General features: G+C 34.2%; 1 protein-coding gene across 1 annotated transcript in view; it reads left to right on the top strand.

The window, feature by feature from the left end:
* Positions 1-987: 987 nt before the first annotated feature.
* The window catches only part of LOC113397203 (zinc finger SWIM domain-containing protein 4-like), a 64941-nt gene continuing 43777 nt past the window's right edge, over positions 988-22151 (top strand). Inside the window, exon 1 of the mRNA XM_026635440.2 lies at positions 988-1308. Coding sequence (XP_026491225.1) covers positions 1011-1308 — 298 coding nt within the window. The 5' untranslated portion in view covers positions 988-1010. The remainder of the gene's footprint in view (positions 1309-22151) is intronic.

The following is a 22151-nucleotide window of genomic DNA, read 5'->3' as shown; positions in this document are numbered from 1 at the left end:
CTGGAATATGTAATATATACATATTCCAGTATAATACGACATTATATGTAACTGGTCTATGTATTTGAATATTATATTTATTTTATTGATCATCGCATATTATCATTATGAAATTTTATATACATTTATGTAAACTGTTGCAATAAGATAAAATTCTGTACTGTACTTTTACCTGCATATTTCAAAACGAACAAATACTTTTTAAATACCACACAATTGTATTCAATTACTTACCTGGGTCCAGTATACAAATACACAATACCTGCTACACAAATAAGCGGACGGTATTAATAGTATTCGCTCAAAAAAAATTATAAACAAATAAAGGTCATTGTACGTGCGATACAAGTCAGCGGCTGCAGCGCTGAATCAACGAATCTCAGCTGAGCGCAGTCGGACACCTGACGTCGCGACCCACCTCTCCCCTCGCCTCGCCTCTCACCGCCATCAGCTGTTAATGTAACCCCCACCCGCCTTTCCCCTTCGTTTGTGTAATGTGAGGAGGTGAGACCCGAATGGATAAGGATGCTGATTCTTGGGCCATTATTTTTTATGACAGTTTTGCATTGTTACTTTAAAGTTATTTTACATATTTTTATACGGAACGAGTAAAATTATAAATATGTATATTACGTTTTGGAATCCCTAACATTGTTAAATAAAATAAGATATTATATTTTATAATAAATTCAAGGACTACTACAATGTTATTTAATCAGATGAATTGAGATAAATTTTAATATACGCAACAATAACCATTACCAACGGAGTCTGTACACAAGTGATATTCTCTCATCAAAAATCGAATGTAGTTTCAGCGCAGTAGAACAAAACAAAAATGCCAACTTTTAATAATATATCGCACATTATGCCTGCCAAATGAATAATTTATCGTAGTGTGTCGATTTAGGGCGCACATCCCCGCGGGGGGCTCTCCCCAGCGTGTGTTCGGAGCGGGGGAGGGGTAGCGGAGAGCACGTCAGTCCGCGCCGAGCGGCCGAGCGAGCGCCATGTCGACGTGTGCGCCGCGCGCGTGCTGCCGGCCGCGCGCCCCGCCGACCCTACTTGACATTACGGCCAAGATAGTCGCCGCCGCGATCCCGTTCCAACGCATCGAAGAACGCTACGAACGCATCCCGGAACCGGTGCAACGGCGCGTCGTCTATTGGTCCTTCCCGAGAGATGAGCGCGACATTTGCATGTATTCGTCGCTGGCGCGCGCGCCGCCAGACGACCACCGCAACATCGCCTTCTGCCGCGGCCTCAAGCTGCTGGAAGCCGGCTGCGTGGAGAACGTCCTACAAGTCGGTGAGTGTCCGCTGATCGCGCCTGCGCCTGTTTACTAATACGTGCCTCGCCCACCCGCGCCGTATAAATAAAAACCTCGACGTGTGCGATCGATAGCTGCTCCTCGCGGGAATTATTCATGCGTCGGGTGAGATTAGGGCTTCGGAGGCGAATCCTTCTGTCCGACGAGATGGGAGCCGGTCGGACGGCCGATGAATCGATGGCGCGATCGGTCACATTTAAATGGTACCCGCTAAACTCGTCGGTGCGGTCCGATAACGTTCCGATACATCGGTCGGTAGGAAATCACAGCAGTAATTAATCGGAATTCATTAAATCGTTTCGGGTCTCGACTGGTCTGCGAGTCGTTACTCGCGAATGCGACAACTTCCTCCGAACGGGAGTAATCGTTGGCATAATTTAAATCTACTTTCGAAACTACACCGCATGTTCGTGAAATTCGGCTATGATTACCATAACTGGATGTTCCGTTATAAGCATAGGGAATTACACAACTGGATTCCTTCGCTCACCGTACACGTAGGCTCGCGAGAGGCGCGCCACATTAGGCCATGCAAACGTCGTTTGTTAATGTCTCCGCAGTGACTAACGGACGCGAATAAACAATATTAATTGCCTGTTTTATTTCCATAGGGTCAGACCCGAGCCCGCTTTTATTGTGGCGGGCGTGGGAGGACGCGTTACATATTCATTTGTGCTTATCTGCCATCAAGATGGCGATTACTGGTCATTTGTGGTCGTTTCGGGTCGAGCGGCGGTCGCGTACGCCACATTTGGAACCAAGCGGCCCATAAAGTCGGGTTTAAGAATACGCCTAACGCGATAAAAGTTATGGACCGAACGTGGTATTCTCTGGTTGTAAGCCTGGCTTTCTTCCAACTTTGAGGCAACACTCGAGATAACGTTTCTGTATGGATAATGTTCTACTTAACTTAGATAGAACGTTATGTATCATTTTATTTGTCTGTTTATTCCCACACTCGTATCAACTGAATCATAATCCACGATCAGTCAAACCCGCCCACTTGATTAAAGCCAAGCTAAAATATACAAGCCAAGAATGGCTTGACGTTCCGCTTGTGCTTTGAAATGGCAAAGTAATTTGTAGGTCAAACCGGGTCAGAGGAATCGGTATTTTATTTTTAAAAAAATGTAGCTTTCGATGCATATAATGTGTATATTGAAATGTAACTTATGGCACCATTAGACTGGTTACTGTTTACAAACGAGAAATACAACATTCATGATGAATAAAAGAACACGAGGATTTTGTACCGAAAGATATATAAAAGTATTTGTAAAAGTATATGAGGCGCACTTTGTTATGCAAAATTTATCGGTCCGAGTTGACAGTGACTTAATATTTCGAATCAGTGTTGATGACTTCATATCTTCTGCTTGAATCTATATCTGAAAACCGGTACTACTTCGTCGATAACGCATGCAATTGAACATCGATAATGGAACTATTGTAATTGAATTTACACCAAACTGGTTCAATCGACCAGACGCTCGGGTCATGATTTGAATAATAATTATTAGTTATCTTAAAGTAAAAATTAAAGACACACATTTTATGTAACTGTTTTCAAATTCATAATAAACACAATTGATTACATTTAATCAGTACGGTTTATATCGCTGCCCGTCCGGATTTCGTACGAGGAAAATAAAGATTTCAACTTTATTTTTTTACCCAATGAGAGATTAGTAAGACACGTAACAAGTCTAAAAATGAAGGATTTAGTATACCAATTTTTTATTTGAGAATTCCAAAACATAAAAAAATATATGTGGATGTCGCGGATCTCCTGAACTACTTTGGATAAGGACCAATTGATCTCATAAGTAAAAAAAAAACATCGTATAGGCAAACAAGGATCACAAACCAACGTACACCGGAATTTTCTCTATAGAGATAATAATATGTCTAAATACTTTTAACATATTCCAGTTAAGCGTTGAGTTTTTTTTTCTATAATCAAGCTATTATTAGAAAACTTAACTATTCTAAAAAGAAGCCCCTGTTTACGGAAGAAGTTCTGTATAATTTACGGATTTGCTTGGCTTTTTGTACGTAATCGCATTAATACTGGCATGCGCTTATCTCGTGACGTCCGATTAACATATCAAACGATTCAATACTTGTAAGATATTTATACAGAGTCATAATTTTTATAAAATCTTAGTTATGTCACGTCACACGTGCGATAGTCGCGGTTCCCAGAAGGTTCAGGCGAACGTTTTATAGCTTAGCCGCCATGATTCATGCTCCTCCGTGATGATCTTTGATATTTCAAGACGGTAACAAGTTTCTTGGGAACTAAAACATTTGACGGTTTTTTCGTTCCTAAATTCAGAACTATAATGAAAATTCTGAGTAGACGATGTGTTTTGAAGCAGACGTAGCCTTATATTTTGTAGGAAACGAAATCACTAAGATCTTTATTGTTTAATTTTTTACGAATAGCAATATTAAGAAACATATTATTTGATAAAGGAGCTATTTATAAATGATACCAAAGTCACGCCCATTTTACGTTCTTTTTAATTGCCTGCATCTATTTCAAATTGTAAAATTATTAAGGAGACGTTCCGTTTTTAAATTTATAACCAATAATAAATAATCATTAGTAAAATACGAATAAAAAAATCGTTTCATGACCTTTCTTGAACTTCATTATTTGACAACATATATCATAATAAGGCGATTTGACAGGTCTCAATTATAATCCATAGCGTCCAATTCTATATTCGACAACAGATTGCGTTGCTCGCAATTTTTAAAGGTCGATCTGCAATGGCCGCAAATATTACTCGCCTACTTTTATTATATACTAATTTTGGTACGGTTATAATTTTATAATTATTTCCACCGATGGACTATTTGCAGGCACATCTAGGTGAGCCAGTTTATAGTGATATGGGTACAATGGACATAACATCGTAAATCACATGTAAAGGTGACTAATCAACATTACTCTTCTGGATCCTAAAATAATTTAAAAAATGCACACGTGTCAAGCCTCAAACTCAAATAGTTGGATGGGTAATATCTAATTAATTTAGATTAAATATACTGTAAATGCAACATTAAAGGATGAACTAAATGAATGCAAAAATAAATAACAAATTATGCAATATTTTAAAACTTTCGATTCAAATACAAAACTATTCCTTATAGCTCGGTTTCGTTATACTAATTTAGTTTTAATGGCGCCTCCAAACCGGGCCATAATGTTTTCTATGACAATTCAAAACTGATTTTAATTTAGGAGATAACCATTATAAAACTATTAGAAAAATGAAATATAATGCTTCTATTTTCGCACTATTTTACCTAATGTAAATCTAAGCTATAATGCTAAGTTTTAAAAACATTATAACTCCGGCAGATCAAAGTACTTTTGTATTAATATTCAACGAACATTTGTACGCATAGCTATGGACCATGACATGCCGATCACTATCTATGAAACTGGTAAATTAAACTTGAAATATATCACGTCTGCAACAATAACAAGCAGCCATTCTACTTACATCCGTGAAAAACTACCATCTGTCAATACAGACGCGATTCATTGTAACAAAGAAATATACTGAGTGACTGACGAACGTTCAAACGTTCTTTGAACGATGCTCTGTCCAATAACAGAGTTTCATAGTGCCGATAAAAGAGCGCTTCTGTCGCCCGACCTCGTACCGAAAACCATTCAAACAAGATCCTCTTTGTACCTTCAAAATCCCCTAATATACCCAATGAAATATACAATCAGCGGGAGGTAGAAGGTCTCCCGAAATTGGTTAAATTTACAAAGACACGTAAGTACTACACGCTGTGAGCACCTCCGCATTTTAGAGCCGGTTAGCAAACTTAATTGAGCGGTAAAAGAGTACTCTATACTATAGAAATAAGGAATATTTTTGAATGAACGAGCTATGAACGCTTGTATTGAATGGTTGAAGGAGAACAGGATTCTGAAGAGTTGAAATCGTAAGCTCCAACGTGGTATTGTTTGGGATATTAGATTTGTATGCAGAAAGTTTTTTCATAATCGACAACTGATACCTCGTTCCTTTTTTGCATACAAAACATTTTAATAGAAACAGATTAACATATCGTGCCACCTGTCAATTAAGGTCTAAAGACTTGTTTATAAACGGATACGACGCGGGAACGTAATAACTCAATTAGTCGTGGGAAAAGTATACAAATGTTAATGCGACTATGTATGAAGTTGACACACCAATGTAGAATCTGCGACCTACATACATTACTTTGTGTACAAGCTAGAATGTGTTGACAATGTTACAGGAACAGATATTGATGTTAGTCATAAAAGGCAAATGGTTAACTCGAGGAGAGATTAACGAATGTAACGAAAACATAAAACATTTGGCACATTATCCTAAAATATGATTATTGTTTTGCAAAAAACACTTAAGGTTTAAATAAATCGGTTTTAGGTAAAAAAAAACTATTATTGTTAAAGGATCCAAGCAACTTAATCTTTTGGTTAATTTTGTTTTATTGTGTCGGAGCCACGTTATAAGAAGCTGCGATTATGTAAAAAGTTTCCAATAATCTTAGAACGTCAGCTTATTATTTTATGATTGACATTTCCAAAAGTAGTCAATCTTAAAAAGTCTATAGAACATGCGCAACGGAAAATACATTTAATGATAAATACTTCTAAATATTAGAGTCGTTATACCAATTGGCCTCTAATTTAACCACAGTATCAAAATAAATTATATATTTATAGTAAATTGTTCATTTGAACTATATTCAATCAATTTTAATATAACATAGAGAATAAGGACACGAATATTTCCTCATATTTTGTGAACCTGTAAGTTTTACGTATTGAGTTGATTTGATGGTGCAAAAACTAGAATTGTAAACGGTTAAAGCGGAATTTCTCCGTAACCACCTTCGAACAAACATAGCTATATTACGAGCGAACAATAAGCAAATTATTTATAAATAACTCGACCGCTGCATTAGCTGGAATTGGTTGTTGCAAAGAAAACGTTGCAAAATGATTTATTTAGTCCGTCCTGAAACGACAATAAAATGGCGAATGTTGCAATACTTAAAGATTTGCTGATTGCAACATTAGTAGTCACTTTGCGTTATCAAAAATTATGATTGGCTGAAAATTTGGGTTAAATTTGTGATATTACTTAAAATAGATTTATTTTCTTTTATAGAACAATGCGGTTTCGAACGTAATTGTTGTTTATTCTTTTGTCTTCTGCTCTTTGTAAGATTACTGTAGATTTATATCGTATCATAATCGTAACGTCCTTTTGTCCAAAAAAGTATTTCATTAGCTAAGTCAGATAGTGTTCTTGCAATTTCAAGTCCGACGTGTTGGAACAATTTTTTACTAAAGTTTATTACCTTAGTTACTTTTATTTTTATCTTAATTACCATCGCTTTGATTTATTATTTTATTATACGGTGCTGTGTCAGTCACCTGAACTTCAGTTCGTACCTAAATAGACATCGTAACGTCTAGCAAATAGAAAATAGTATGCTAAATTACTATGAAGTAAGTTCAACCCTTAGGTCAACTTTCAATAATTGACTAAGAGGGTAGAGGTGAAACACAATTAGCTCCAATCAGACGGCAGGAAGCTGAATTAAGATGTTAGACTCTTTGACACTGAACATGCACCTAATTGACTGATTAAAGCGTTTAATATGCTCTGAAACTGACCATTAGAAAATTCCTAGAATATGTTTTAGTCATAAAATAAGGTATGTTATAAAAACAGTTTGATTTACAATCGCAAATTTTGCATATAACTTTGTGCAGATGCAAAACATATATTTACTTTGAATGTATTCATATTGTATACGTTTATTGCATTATTAAAATGAATTTACATATTTCCATTTTTAGCACCTCTTAAGATTTGCCTTTTTGGGTAGAAGAGTGAATCGTGTCGGAATGGTCGTGTAGCTATCGCCACTTAAGCACTCCGTGGTTCGTTTTCCACAGTTGTGTTAAACCATAGTTCGTGATCTACATACTAACTGCGACCTGCGACAGATCTTAAAACGACATGTTAGTAATATTTCTTCATAAATTTCCGAGCCACATTAATACAGGTTCTTAGACATTCAACCGTCTAAATAATGGATTATCCTTTCTTGTACTGAGAATACATCATTGAGAAAGAGGTAGTGGGTATTAAAATCAATTCTGATAATAATTATTCCTTGAACTCCGATTAAATTAATCTTCAAATCTGCTACAAGATTCATTAACTTTAAATATACGTTACAATAGCATCCAATATCCATCACACCGAAGACAGGACGGTTTTGTGATGTAGATCCGTATAATTTGTTATTGTCAATTATAATGATACAGCCGGTTTGACGGGCGGCCGTCTATTGTTAAATAACGCGTTCACATTATGACGGACCGGTTGTTTTATCGTGCCGTGTAGCAACAAATTCTGAAATGCAAGAGATTTGCATCAAGCGAAGGGAGAGATCTTGAGGTAACTGACGTGTTGGCCAAAACATTTTTTTTACTTTTGCAGATCTTTTATTTTAATTATCTTCGTTACGAAATACTTACGTTATTTATAAGTAATCGTAACTAATCGTGGATAGAGCAAAGTAACAGAAAAATATTGACCAAAGAAATGCGACAAAAAGACGTTCCATTACAATGGATACCAATTCTTTAAATCTCGTATGCTCGACGATGCCTCGTGTAAATTTTTGTGTCATCCCTTTTATGTGAAGATATGCTTTATACCATATCTTTACAGGACTAGTTCATATCAATCAGTTACATTATCAAGATCGTAATTGACAGTTGGCTTAAGCGAATTTACTGCGTTCTATTCAATCATTAATGTTTGCGTACACTTAGGAAAATGTCAGATATTTGTTATAAGAATACATAAGTTTGTCATAAAAGCTTCCCCTTTATGACTAGAATTTGAATAATAAGTTTCCGTTTTAACATGAGTTCCATTTTTAATTTATCAATATAAGAAAGTGAGGATGTATCGTTAGGTTTAATAGTAAGCAATCAGGAACTAGTGACGCGTGAAGTCGACGCATTGCGACGCACATTCGATGCACTGCGCTGTTATCTAATGTTGTCACAATACATTCAACATGTAGGCATTCTTCCAATATCGATATACCCTGACTGTTTTCATTTAAAGAAGCACTTAACGATATAAATATTGAAATTTTAAATCATATTGCACCAAAAATACGTTTGCAAACAAATATAATAACCAATCATAATGAAGATTCACATCAAACCAATTTTATCAGCCAATAACCAAGTGCTAATATCATATCACCAATCACCACTCGAACAACAAAACACCTCAAAATATCGAGGGCATCGTGCTTGACACACCATCTTGTGCAAGCAATGTCGCTATCGCGGCTTCAGATTGTCGATACCGTAAACCATGCCCCATTTACAGTCAGCGCCGATAATTTAACCATGTCAAATAAATATTGCTAAACTGATACTAGCGTATCGAAGTTATTCAATGGGTGAACTGAAATCGTCGAAACTGTAATTGCTCAAATTCAATGGATGAAGAAACCAGAATCAAAATTGAAGATAATACAAAAATGTATTCACGAAAACCCTTAAGTTTCATATCAAATCGTCCAAAGAACGAAGACTTCGAAATCTCAGTGTTTATTATTCTAATAAAATATTAATTATGTAATTTTTGCCGCAAGTTTTAGACTACAGTGCTACCGTACATTATTGCTCACATAAATGTATATAATACATACATGTCATTAACATTTCCCGCAAATGGTCACATTAAACCGTCGGTCACGTTTTATATTACTAGCAATCAACAATTAATCTCAGGTAGAAAGATTAACCGGATATTTTGCTGGCACTGGCTTAAATAAACGACCGATAGAATCTTCTAGAAATCTCGGAAAATGTTTGTAATTATAAGGTAAGAAGTCGTTGAAAATGGGGCCCCGAAAATAAGTCGCAAAAAACGATTTTCTGATCCATTTCATGAGGAATTGTTTGAAACAATGGCACCTGGCCATGGGTCGGTGCTATCATTAAGGCGCATTACGGGACGGAACGGAAACAGATTGTTAACAGCGTATTGTAACGTATGACGCATCTGAATATAGTTTTTGCTCACTTAAGGTCAATGTTTTTTGATCACTTAGGCCACGATCTTTAGCTAACAAAATTTTTCTCTTAGATTTGTTTTTGGTTTGACTCGTCGTTTAAAAAAACGCGTGCTTGATTCAAATTTTAAAGTTTATTTAATGCAGTAGTATGACGAAATTATGTATTTATTTAATTGAGATTAAATCATACATCAAGTAAAATTACATTTTTATTAAGGGAGCTTATAAAAAAGTTATTATAGATATATAATAGGTAAATCCAACTTATTTCCTGAGGTGCAATCTAAACTATAAATAACCCCAGGGTTGCCGTCCAAGGCACCGCAACAATCATCTGTAATTTAGAGCAATAACTTGTATCAATATTAAATAAATTGCCTTAACCCTTACCTGCCTTAGCGCCGCCATTATAATCTCTGTTAATAACTTATGATATTCACTTCAGATAAAAACTGTTTGTTTTTTTTTTATTTTAAGTGATCATGAGGCCAAGTTTTTTGTTTCAATTATCATTATGTTTTTCTTTATTTAATTTTTCCATACTATATTAAAAAATATACATTATTTATAAAGTATAAATTAAATTAAATTCGGCTACCAGATTCTGGTTTTCAATCTAATTATTTAAAAATAAAAAACATTTTTAATCTACAAATTTATCTCAATATATTTTAATATTAAAACAAAAAATATTATTATATAGTATTATATTTAATAATTTATACATTAATTTTTTTGATAGCTCAAAGCGTTACATCGTGTCATTTTCTAAGGGCTCACTACTGGCTCTCACCCAGACCATCTCTCCTCTGTAGCAGAACTAGGATTTATGCGAGTCAGTGGATATGGTACCAGTCAATTTTCGATTACGATTCACGTATTTTCACACGGGGCCATATCAGTTTAATCATTTTTAATTGCTCTAAGTATTCTTGAAAATTCTAAGCCAAAATGTTTTTAAGGTTCGCCTAGATGTTCCCCGAGAATCCATATAAAACGTCCTTGACATTTCAACAGCAATTTTTACTAAAAAAATACCCTATTCAATAATTTCTGTAACTAATTGATATATTATATTCTATTGTCTTTGAAATATTGTTTAAAAAAAAAAGCCTCATAAAATTCAATACAAAATTAACAGCAATCTTCAAACGACCTCTGCAGAACATTCATAAAACGACCGATATAGAATGTAATAACATAAGAGGATTGTGGCACCATAAACAACAATGTAAAGAAGTATTAATTTGATGTTAACTATAACCCGGGTAGATAGAATGTCAGGAGAATAAACGTGAAGTCTTTAAAACACCACTCATTTATACTTGCCAGGTTTACCTCTCCCTACTTCCCTCCAGCGACGTTACACTGCAGATTCGAGATTAATGACGTTTCGTCTGATTATAAAGGATTTTAGATATACAAGATGTATTACACTATTTTGAATAAGTAATGTATTCGTATCAAATATTTAGATTTAAAATAAAAGTTACATTTATTTGTGAGTCAGGGTGACTTACAAATTAATTACATAGTTATTTAGTTATTTTAACAGCAAATGAAGTATTAATAAAAATTACTTTCAAACAACGTGATAAAAATAATTTAGAAATATTTTTAGAAAATTCAATGTTTTCGTGCGAGAACACTCGCGTGGAATGAACTCTACTCCTGTTGTGTATTGCAGAGCTGATAGCTAACCATATATTAAGATGATACATCCAATACTACACGAATATCGTTCTATTAATTAAATAATTATAGTTTAACAACTCACTCGAACTATTCAAAGCTTCAAAAGATATGACGTCATTAACCTCTATCTGATGTATGATCATATTGTTTTTATTTTCTGAATAAATATAGTTTTTAATAAAAAAGTGTCAGTGTATATACATTTGAACAGTAAAGAATTTCATCTTGCGATTCTCGCCCGGGGAGCCAGCAATCTCGTTTGTTGAAACAAGGCCATAAACAAACAACTACAGTCATTTTATATTGCTTTTACGGAGACCTCCACTACAGTATTCAATTTCACATAAAAAGTCTGGCGAAACAACGCATCTGCCATCAGCGATTTATTTTTGAATCTACACTAGAAGTTTTTCATTAACCCAGTTAAAAAACTCAGTAAGAACAAATAATTCATCCGAAGCCTCTCCCTCCTCGTTCCCCTATTCCCGCGCCCGACCAGTAACCTTAAACGAATGACGGCTTGGCACCTGGCGGACATCGCACGTCCAAGTCTGGCTGGAAACTTGGCAGTGAAGTCTGAACACTTGCCAATATGTACACACCGGTCCGTTGGTGATTTGGCAAACTTAGATACTTCCACACCTTGTACACTGCGATTTATAATGTTTCCTTTGCCAGGCTGTTCACCGTTTAGGCATTTAGACATCTTGCCTTACGTCGGCAGGAGTTAAAAAGTAACAACTTTGTCCGAAAGCAAAAATGAAATAATGCTTAAATCACATGTTTTTAAAACAATCATAAAAATTTTAGTTTAATATTTCTTACTTCAGTTTTATTGCCAGAATACAATGTAATGTCTATACACTGTGATCAGACTGTTCGTGACTTTCATAACGAACTCAATTTGACGAACGATTAGATTTAAAGTAATTTTGATCATTGTTTATCGCGTGCTTGTGTCGTATTTAAATTTCAACGCCATCTATTACGATCGATCGACGACAAAAAATACTAATTAACAGCGACTAGAAAATAAATCGCAAAAAAGACCTCGGGTGTCATTAGACCCCTGCGTCGTCACGAGGGTTAAGTCGATCATTATTCAAAAGTAAGAGTTATCGTCACTGTTTAAGGTTGAAATTGGCATGTATTTGTTTTTATACCCCCTTGGAGAGAGCGGTGTTTTTGTGTTTTTTTTTTGTTCCTGTACCTGCTCAGCAAACCTGGAGTCGGATCGAGGCATGTGCATCTCGGAATAACTCGAAGTTTTGTTGAAACTTTAGCTTCGAGTAAAACATGAGATGCACTCGATAGATTGCGGAAATGTCTCTGTATTCTTCGGGGAGAGATCTTTAAAACTACATTGTTTGAAATAAGAACACTAAAAAGATTGTCTTTAGTCTGTCACTACACACATACACACTATACTTATAAGTAGTTTTTTTTTGTGTCTGCTGCCAGCTACAAAAAGTAATTATTCTTTTGTTACGGAACTTTCATAATATATTTTTATTCATTATTAAATGTTTTTGAATTCTATTACTAAGTACGATAATCTTAATAGCAATCAGACGGACTAGACTTAGCTCTATTAAAAGTACTGTCGGCAAAATAAACTGCAGAAAACTTCATATTTAATTAATCATTATCTATATAATTAATAACTAAAAGAACGAACGAACGAAAAGAACTAGAAAGCAATTATTCATCGAACAATTTTTTTCATAAATTAAATCAATGCCATTCGTTCTAAAAAAAAGTTTAAATATGTTTTTCTTTTTTATGTAAATTAAAAATTGTACGACAAATAAGTATTGCAGCAACATAACGTTCGCTGCAACAATACGCATTGAAATAAGCGACAAAAGAGCAGAAGAATTAAATTTGATAAGAAAGCGTTTCAACGGATAACAAGGGTTAAGGATTCTTTACAAGGTCAGACGTAACGTAAGTTATTACTTTAAAACTACAATATAATGCATATACTTTACGACCGACCGACTAATGCCCGACATGCATTATACGTTTATGTTTTGTAACTAAAAATACGAAGAGTATCGTTCATGGTATGCGTTGATGGTAGGCAAGTGTGCAAGTACAGCAACAATTATTGTACAAATTCAACTCAATCATGAACGATACGTAAATAACCATAGAGTAAGAAGGAAAAAAGGTTTAATTTTTATTTTGAAAATCAATTAAATTTAAAAGTTTTACTGTCATTAAAAATAGATTTGGAGAAAAGTTTAATGTAATAATTTGTCCATTAAAAACAAATATATTTCTTTTTTATGATATACGTAGGCGTCCTATCGGCGGATTCTAGATTGTACCGGAACTAACAAGCAAAAAAACTCAGCAATAAAACATTTATCAATGCCACTGTATACAGGTAGAGTGCCGAAAAATCCTAGAATTTGTACCTTATTATTTTGAAACTGGCAACATTAAGTAGTCCCGTACAAATATTTCTGTATTATCTGTAGCAAATATTGATCGAAATGTCTACAAATGTGAAATTGCACCTGGGTGGTCCTAAATAAAAGAAATATAAAATAATCTTAAAAACAATAGCTCAAACAAGTTCGAGTGTAAATATATATTCACACGAAATTGAACTTTATTACAATTGGATAAGTAATTGAATTAAATTACTTAATAGCCTTTTTTATCCAAATATTTATGTTACGTGCTGGTTAATTAAAATAAAAACATTTTTTTACTGGTACAAAATAAAGACATATTACATAACTTAATATGTATTAATATAAGATTATATTATATACACCTTTCGGCTTCGTATGGATGTTAGGTTGGGTACACCGCCATTTTCTTTTAACGTAAAAGTAGTTAAGCCTTTTATGACCACGACCTACGGCCATGCGTAAATTAATTTGATGTATATCCTAAGTTCATATTTCATCTTCAAGTTTATTTATTGATTGCATCTTGTTAATGTCATACGGCATCTTTAACGACACTATTATAACACAAAAAGTCTTCCAGTATCAAAGTTGATGTAAATATATTCTGGAACATTCATACGAAGTAACGTACTAAACGGACAGTTATGTTAGTTAAATAATTATATATATTTACGAGAAATAAAAATGCTCGTTCGAAATGAATTGACGGTAGCATTTTTTGGGAAATAAAACAGTATAATAAAATATCTATATTTAAATTTGTAAAATTCAAAAGTAATTTATTTATTAATACAGAGAATGACAGATTAATTAACACGTCTTATACATGACCAGACGAATTAATCTTCACTTCATTATCTTGTAAAATTCAACTGAACCTATACAGAGTCGGGATATGTATAAAACTAATGGTCGTCTGTACGTATACATCTGGAGCGGCTTTTAGTATTCAATTCGAGCTGTTTGTATGGAAATGTGCGAGGGTGGGCATGCGGCGCTCCGTTGTTATTAACATATTTATCAATATTACCCCAGCCTGTATTACAGATGCACTAAACGTCTCTAAAATTGGACGAAATTCATTCCAACATTATATAAGTTCGATTCATTAATTCGATTTTGTCGATTCTTTTTATAAACTTTAAAGTAGAACTATTGTGTAAGAACAAATTCGAAACTCACCGCAAAACACGATCGTGATATATTAGAAAGTGTTATGAGATTTTAAATAATTGTAACATTAAAATATGTCGTATGTCAACACTTCGCGAGGGACATACTGAAATGAAACCGCGAGGACATATTTAACTGAAATGAAAATTGAAAATTGTTGTTAATGTGAAATATCACGTGACGTGTCGCTTTATTGTTTATCAACTTCTTTTGAAAATCAACCAGCATATTTATATTTTACAATACACTTACAAAACCCTACGATGTACGGTATTTGAAAAGACTTGAGAGTACTGTCTGAACCAATAACGCTCAACAATTAAACAATTCGACCTTTACCAAATCGTTGGAGGAAGATACTACTACTACAGTAAATACAGTAGTATATATACTGTTAGATGACCTAATATAGACTTCTAGAAGTCCATATAACGTCTACTAGTGTCACGTCAGTGGTATATTTTTTAAAGTGTTGGTATGCGGACTTGCAATCAGCCAACTGATGGTGAGTACCATTGCCCATACGCGTTGGCGCCGTAAAAAATCGTAACGATTCTTTACATCGACAATTCGCCATCTATCTTGGGAACTAAGATGCGATGTCTCTTGTGCCTGTTGTTGCACTGGTTTTAGGACATTAACTTAATATATCTGAAACTGTGATCAAAGTCAGATTAACTAATTTGGCTTTAATCTGACTGGCCATTGATACGCGATTACGCAATAGGCGACCAATGAGCGTTCAGATTATAACCATATTAGATTGGCAGTGGAACGTTAATTTTACTTATGTGATACAACTTATAAGAGGAAACGTTCGTAGCTCGGTTCAATTCGCGTTAAGGTTGTAGAAATGGTTCTCTCGTAGTATCTGTAATTGGACGACCTACGACTCCAAAAAAAGTTTTCACATACGTATGCCTTTATGCGGGTCCTACGCTAGATTTGGAATGAAGCAGGATCTTTAGAAAGAGGTGGGCTCTTGCTTTATCATTACAATCGAGTGGTTTAGTTGTAATATTAACTTTTGAAATTATATTGTTTGTACTAGATGAATAAGAATAAGTTAAGAATATTATTTTCTTTCCGATCGTAGTGTCATCTACCGGGTTCGGTCTAAACCAATTTGAGTGGTTCAAAGACCCAATCAGTTATAAAATTGGTCCAACCGTTTAAGAGTTTAATATACACATATATATGAACAAACAAAACACACTAGCTATTAATTTATTATGCGGCCCAAAGTAAAGCCGATTTAATCTATCTAATAGGGTTTTCCAGGAGGCGATTTAATTTAGGCTAGCTTTCTCCAAATACGATTTAGATCGTGCTTAGAGGCTCTATTCCGAAAGTCATCGTGTTGGATCGTGAGTTGGCGTTCTTATTCAACGGGTTTCTGACAGTCGTTTGTTTTTACTCAACACAAAGAAATCCTTCTCGTCTTTGTTTTTTGGGAATAAATTGTTTGTTTAAATGTAGGCACATAATACCTTTTTTTTTAATGTTACTTTGCCATTGCTCCACTACTGTTATTGTATTAAATTAAAGATTAAAAATGGTATTTATTTATTTGCTAAGACTAGCTAGTAGACTTTACAATATTCATACAAATTAAATATAAAAACATTAAAAAAAACACATTCTGTACATCATTTTCCAAAGTTCAGCGTTATTATTATATGAGAGTATGTACAGCTAATTTAATTTAACTTACATAACTAAATTCATGATTCATGATAAACCATAAAATATAGTTAAATGGAAATAAAATCAAGACCAAAGAGATAGACTAAAAATTTGTGATTGTCTTATATGATATTAATAATATATATGTTACTGTAAAAGCTCTAACTACGATAAATCTTAAGATTTTCCAGTAAAACCTAAGATTTACCGATTATGAATGGTAAATGTCCATAAAACTTTGGGATTCGAATTTTTACAATCATTCACTTGGTAAATCTTAGGATTTACATGTTAGGTTAGTTTAGGTTGGAATGGTAAAAGTCCGAAAAAGTCGTCCCTTTATAATAAATACTTTTACTGGAAAATCTTAAGATTTACCTTAGTTCGAGTTTATACAGTAACATATACATTTTTATAAATAATTCAAAACAAAATTCACTACCAAAAGACAAGTAATTCTACACGTACATATTTGTTAATTATTTTGATAATAATCGCTAAAGTAGTTTTAATATAAAGTAGGTAAAACCAAAGTATTATTTATAGTATATTTCACACAGTTAAAAGCATTTCTGACGCATGAGAAACGAGACTAACATAACCACCTAAGCTATAGCAAGAGCGTTTGAAGTCATACTTCTAATACCTTTTTTTATTATCTTGCTTATAAAGATCATTTTTTTCTAATTATTTATCAGGAATTGTTGAACCTTTTTATATAGTGCTCTTGTTCAATATGAAGCCACTTGTGGTAAGTATTAAAGGAAACCTTTGCCATACGGTGAACACTTCCATTAACTTCATATAGAATTATTTTTAAGCCCTTTAAAATATTTAAGTGTTTCGTTCCGCCTCTCAAGAGATACGAAGATCGAAAGCTTCAAAGGCAGATAGAAATCTTACTTCAAAGACGGCGCATTTTGACACGATACAGAAATGTAACACACACATCGATATAAAACATGACATTTAATAATTTAACATATTAATAATTTAAACTTATTTGTTTCAGGTATGTAATCGCGTCGATTTTTCTACTTTTACCACATATCAGTAAGTTAATGGACAATCCTATGTTCTCGGTTAAAGAGCAATCCGAACGTAACCACAGCACTAAAACTGCCGTTATGTCTGAGTTTATACATAGACGATATAATATTCTATGCCCTAACGATTTCTGTTCACAAAATTACGCACTAAAATGTAAAGTAACAGATGCGTCACGATCTGCCATAAACGAAACGTACTAAATGCGACCACCCGAAGCTGACACCCCTGGCATCTCCCCTAATTCGTGAATCTTCACTTATCGAAGAATAATGTTGAATGGCTGAGGTCTCGATGTGTTGGACGTAGGGGAACCATCGCCTTCTCCTGATATCGATCTTCGGTTAAAACTCCCTTGAGTTTCAAGTCCTTTGGTCTGAATTAGTGGCACAATTTATGCTGTGCCGAGGGCGCTTTGTGCATTTAGCCTTTGGTTTGCCTAATTCTACGGACGGCTATTGTTCTTAATTGGTTTCTTGAAGATTACCGTTACGTCTTCGGCTTATACGAAAATTTTAACGTGTTCACAGACTACAGTTTTGGTTCAATATTATTTGGTTTTGTTATTTATTTTCGATATACTTTCTTCTATTGTGAATATATTTGCACAAATGGAAGAAATCAATTTAAAAACTTTGCACATTTTACAGTCTGTTATTGATTCAATTATTTATTATTCGTGTATTTTAAATATCTAACAATAACTGTCAATAAATGAAACACTACAACACATTTTCTTAATTAAATTCTATAGTATTCCGACAACACAATACAACCATCATTCTCCTGGAGTTTAACGGCAGACAATGCAAGTTATCGCTGGAAACAAGTTTTCGAGGGATACCATCGCTTATCTTCAGCCACATGTGATGCCTGGGGCCCTTTAAACTAATACCATCGTAAAACGACACCCCCTATCCCCTCCGCTCGCCATAAAACGAGGTCATAGAAGAGAATGGGCGTGTAAAATGAAGGTTCAATTTACGTTGGTCAAGCTTTGCCCGATTATCAGCTCGCGTGCGTGCCCGTTCTATTTTGAAGTGATAATGATAACTGGATGCTTTGGTCGATACTCAGTATAGAAATGCTCTTTGTATCATTGACTTTTAAATTGCCTTTTTATAGCTATATTTGGTACAAAATTTTATTTTTTATTTTTAACTTATATTCATTGAATTATAATTTTATATGAATTTGTCTAGTGGTCGAAATAATTCAATTATCATCATTGATAATAATTTAAAGAAAACATCCAAGAATTTCGTTTTCAAACATTTTTTTATTTCTATCCGTTTTTTTTATTTATTTATTTGTTGTTACCAACACTAAAGTTCATCAAAGCTACCAAATTAAAAGAAAATATTTACTTTTTTTCCCAAACATTGACAAACATAGGTTATAACTTATTAACCCGTTTTGTGTTTGCATTTTTATATACATATATAGATTCCTGCATATTGTCTGTCTGTTTTCATTTTGGTTTCGGTTGGAATTTGTGAAATATGATATAAAAGCAAGCTTGAACGCCTTGGATGGACATAGTTTACTTTTTTATACCTAACACTTGACTTGCAACCCTTAAAACGCGAGCGAAGTCGCAGGCGACAAATAGCTAAAGACAAATCTTTAATTGATGTTGAAGTTATACCGTAATTACTAAATATAAGAGAGTATTTTTTTCATGTTTATTTTATAACACATAGGGTATTAATGTTTTTGTATATTTTAAAGATAAAGGCAGTGTCACCCTTGTTTACTCAAAGAGAGCTTGTATTTAACACAATAATACGAAGAGAGGGTTGCTTGGAGAGGGGTATTGGGTTTAATTTACGCGATGTTTTATATATCGTGAGTTATTTAATTTGATAATTTTTGATATTCAATGTTAACTTTGATCTTTGAATAGATTAATTTGATTGAAGCTCACTGAATAAGCAGATAATGTAGACGCAATATTAGATGCGATACACTTACTAAAAAATATATATCACCATTTTGGAAATTTGTGTTGCAGGACTGAAAAGAACTAGTGGAACTGTGTGAGTGTTCACTTCGTATCTCATCTCTCTCGACTTATGGTGATACGCCATTTTGATACGTGTGTATCCTATCAATTTTATAATTAACTAGCGACCCGCCCCGGCTTCGCACGGGTGCGTACATTATTTTAATCTATCTCGTAGGGTTCAGCCAGTGTTTACAATGTAAGCGCTAAAAGTGTGTTTATTTACGACATCACATTAGAAACCTCTAAAATTATCAGTGTTTCTATATTATATTACACATTTGTTATACATATAAAAAATCCTCTTGAATCATTCTATCTATTAGAAAAACCATCAATATTCGTTGCGTAGTTTTAAAGATAAGCCTGCATAGGGACAGACAGTCAGCGAGAGGAGACTTTGTTTTGATACTATACTATGTAGTGATAAAGTCTGTCGCATGTCACATTCTTACAACCCACGCTCGTATTCTGCGGTGAGTTAGTTCGCACAGGAGAAAGAAACCACGTGGGATTATATGTATATTAATATTTGCGAGGATGAATGTTTCATTGATTTGTTCTCTTCTTTTAAATGCGATATCTCCATAACCAAATGTCACGATGCAACGTTAAGTTTCGTTGTTACACGTGTAAAGTACCGATATAGAAATGTACAGGAGTGTGATCCCGTCAGAATTCACATCGTATCTAACTCGTGAAATTTTGAGAATCGACTTACAGCGATACGCCGTTTTGATACGTGTATCCTATAAATTTTATAATTATTATACTCAATTACACATATAATATTCTGACATTTCACATTTATGTTCTGTGGTGAGATTCGAGTTACTTGTTAAAGAATAGGCCTACAGGACAACTGTCAAACTAAAACTAACGAAATCTACTATGAGACATTAACTTAATTTATAAGAGAGTGTTTGTGTGTGTGCATTTTTATAATATATTACACATAGCAAAGTGTAGATTTTCAATATCAGTTAAAACGTTACAAATGTCCGTTCTTAGACAGAAGGTATTCAGACCGGAACAAACATTTGCATTAAAGACTTATCTGCACCGGGAATCGAACCAGGAAATGTTATCGCGAATGGCAGGTGCATTCAACCGTTGACGTATTTTATACGTGCATATTAGTTTACAATACGACATACCCACATATAATAAATGAACTGAACTTGATCAGTTATAACGTTGGTAGGGCGATCCCTCACTGGGAACTGTTACTGCCGGCGAGGGACCGCCTTTAAACGAAGATCGCAGATTCGAATTCTGGCACCACTGAGTTTTAATTTTCTAGTAAATTGAGTTTATAATTCATGTAATATTCGGTTAAGAATATGTCGCAAGGGATCCTGTACATAACGGATAAGATATCTACTTCAAGTTTATCCAGTAATATGCATAGGGGCAAAGAATAATAACCTCCAAACCTTCTCAAGAGGCAAAATGATTTACAGGCTATTAATATATATATGTATGTACATATCAGCTGTCCGTTCCGTCTTCCTACGGGTAATAATAATTCCATTTAAAGTTGAAATTCCCAAAAATCCTCTCTTACTGAACGTTTGAATACGAAAGGAGTGTCTATACTAAAATTCAAGTCAAGGAACTCTAGTTTTGGAGCGTTGTAAACTGACATACATAATATTAATTCGTCTTTATTAAAAAGGGAAGGTCTACTGTAAACTTTCTAGTCTGCGTCTAACAGTGTGATCTTTGCGTTGATAGGCGTTCAGCCAGGACATTGGCTTTATATATTAAGTTTGTGATTATTAATCTAGGGCAATATTCTTGAAGTCGAAATAGACGATCAATTATCACGAATATGCAATAAATTGTGATCGCTACTTGATTCGTGTATTCTTTTTATCTTTAGTAGATATTTCTTCTTATGTAACAAAATCAGTTCTGATACCAAAAGTAAACAGTTTCCATACATACATTTGAAATATATATTTAAAGTTTCTTTTACCAACAGACTTAACTGTGAACATATCGTGTTTGTAAATTTTACAAAAAATAAAACATAAACATAACATAAACAGCCTGTAAATTTCCCACTGCTGGACTAAGGGCTCCTCTCCCTTTGAGGAGAAGGTATGGAACATATTCCACCACGCTGCTCCAATGCGGGTTGGTGGAATACACATGTGGCAGAATTTCGTTGAAATTAGACACATGCAGGTTTCCTCGCGATGTTTTCTTTCACCGCCGAACACGAGATGAATTATAAACACAAATTAAGCACATGAAAATTCAGTGGTGCCTGCCGGGGTTTGAACCCGAAATCATCGGTTAAGATGCACGCGTTCTAACCACTGGAAAAAATAAATCTTGTCATTAAATATTTGACGAATCGACTGTGCTACGCTAACGGATTTATTACAACGATAGATGTAATATCACAATTGTATCAGAATACTATTTTTTATTTCTATAAGTATAATGACCAGTCTATTCTATTGTTTTCCAAGATTTTATTTCAATATGTGACAGAATCAAGCAAAGAGGTTTTACTCTGAAAGACTGTGTTGTTAAATGTAACTGTTACAATATAATCTGTATCGCGTCAAACAATCTTCCACTGCACGCCGCCTCCTGTGCTAATACATCTAACCCAGGCCCCATGCCTTTT

This window comes from Vanessa tameamea, chromosome 18 (assembly GCF_037043105.1).
Source record: "Vanessa tameamea isolate UH-Manoa-2023 chromosome 18, ilVanTame1 primary haplotype, whole genome shotgun sequence".
NCBI classification, from domain to species: Eukaryota; Metazoa; Arthropoda; class Insecta; order Lepidoptera; family Nymphalidae; genus Vanessa; species Vanessa tameamea.
This window is presented reverse-complemented; position numbering and strand designations above follow the sequence as displayed.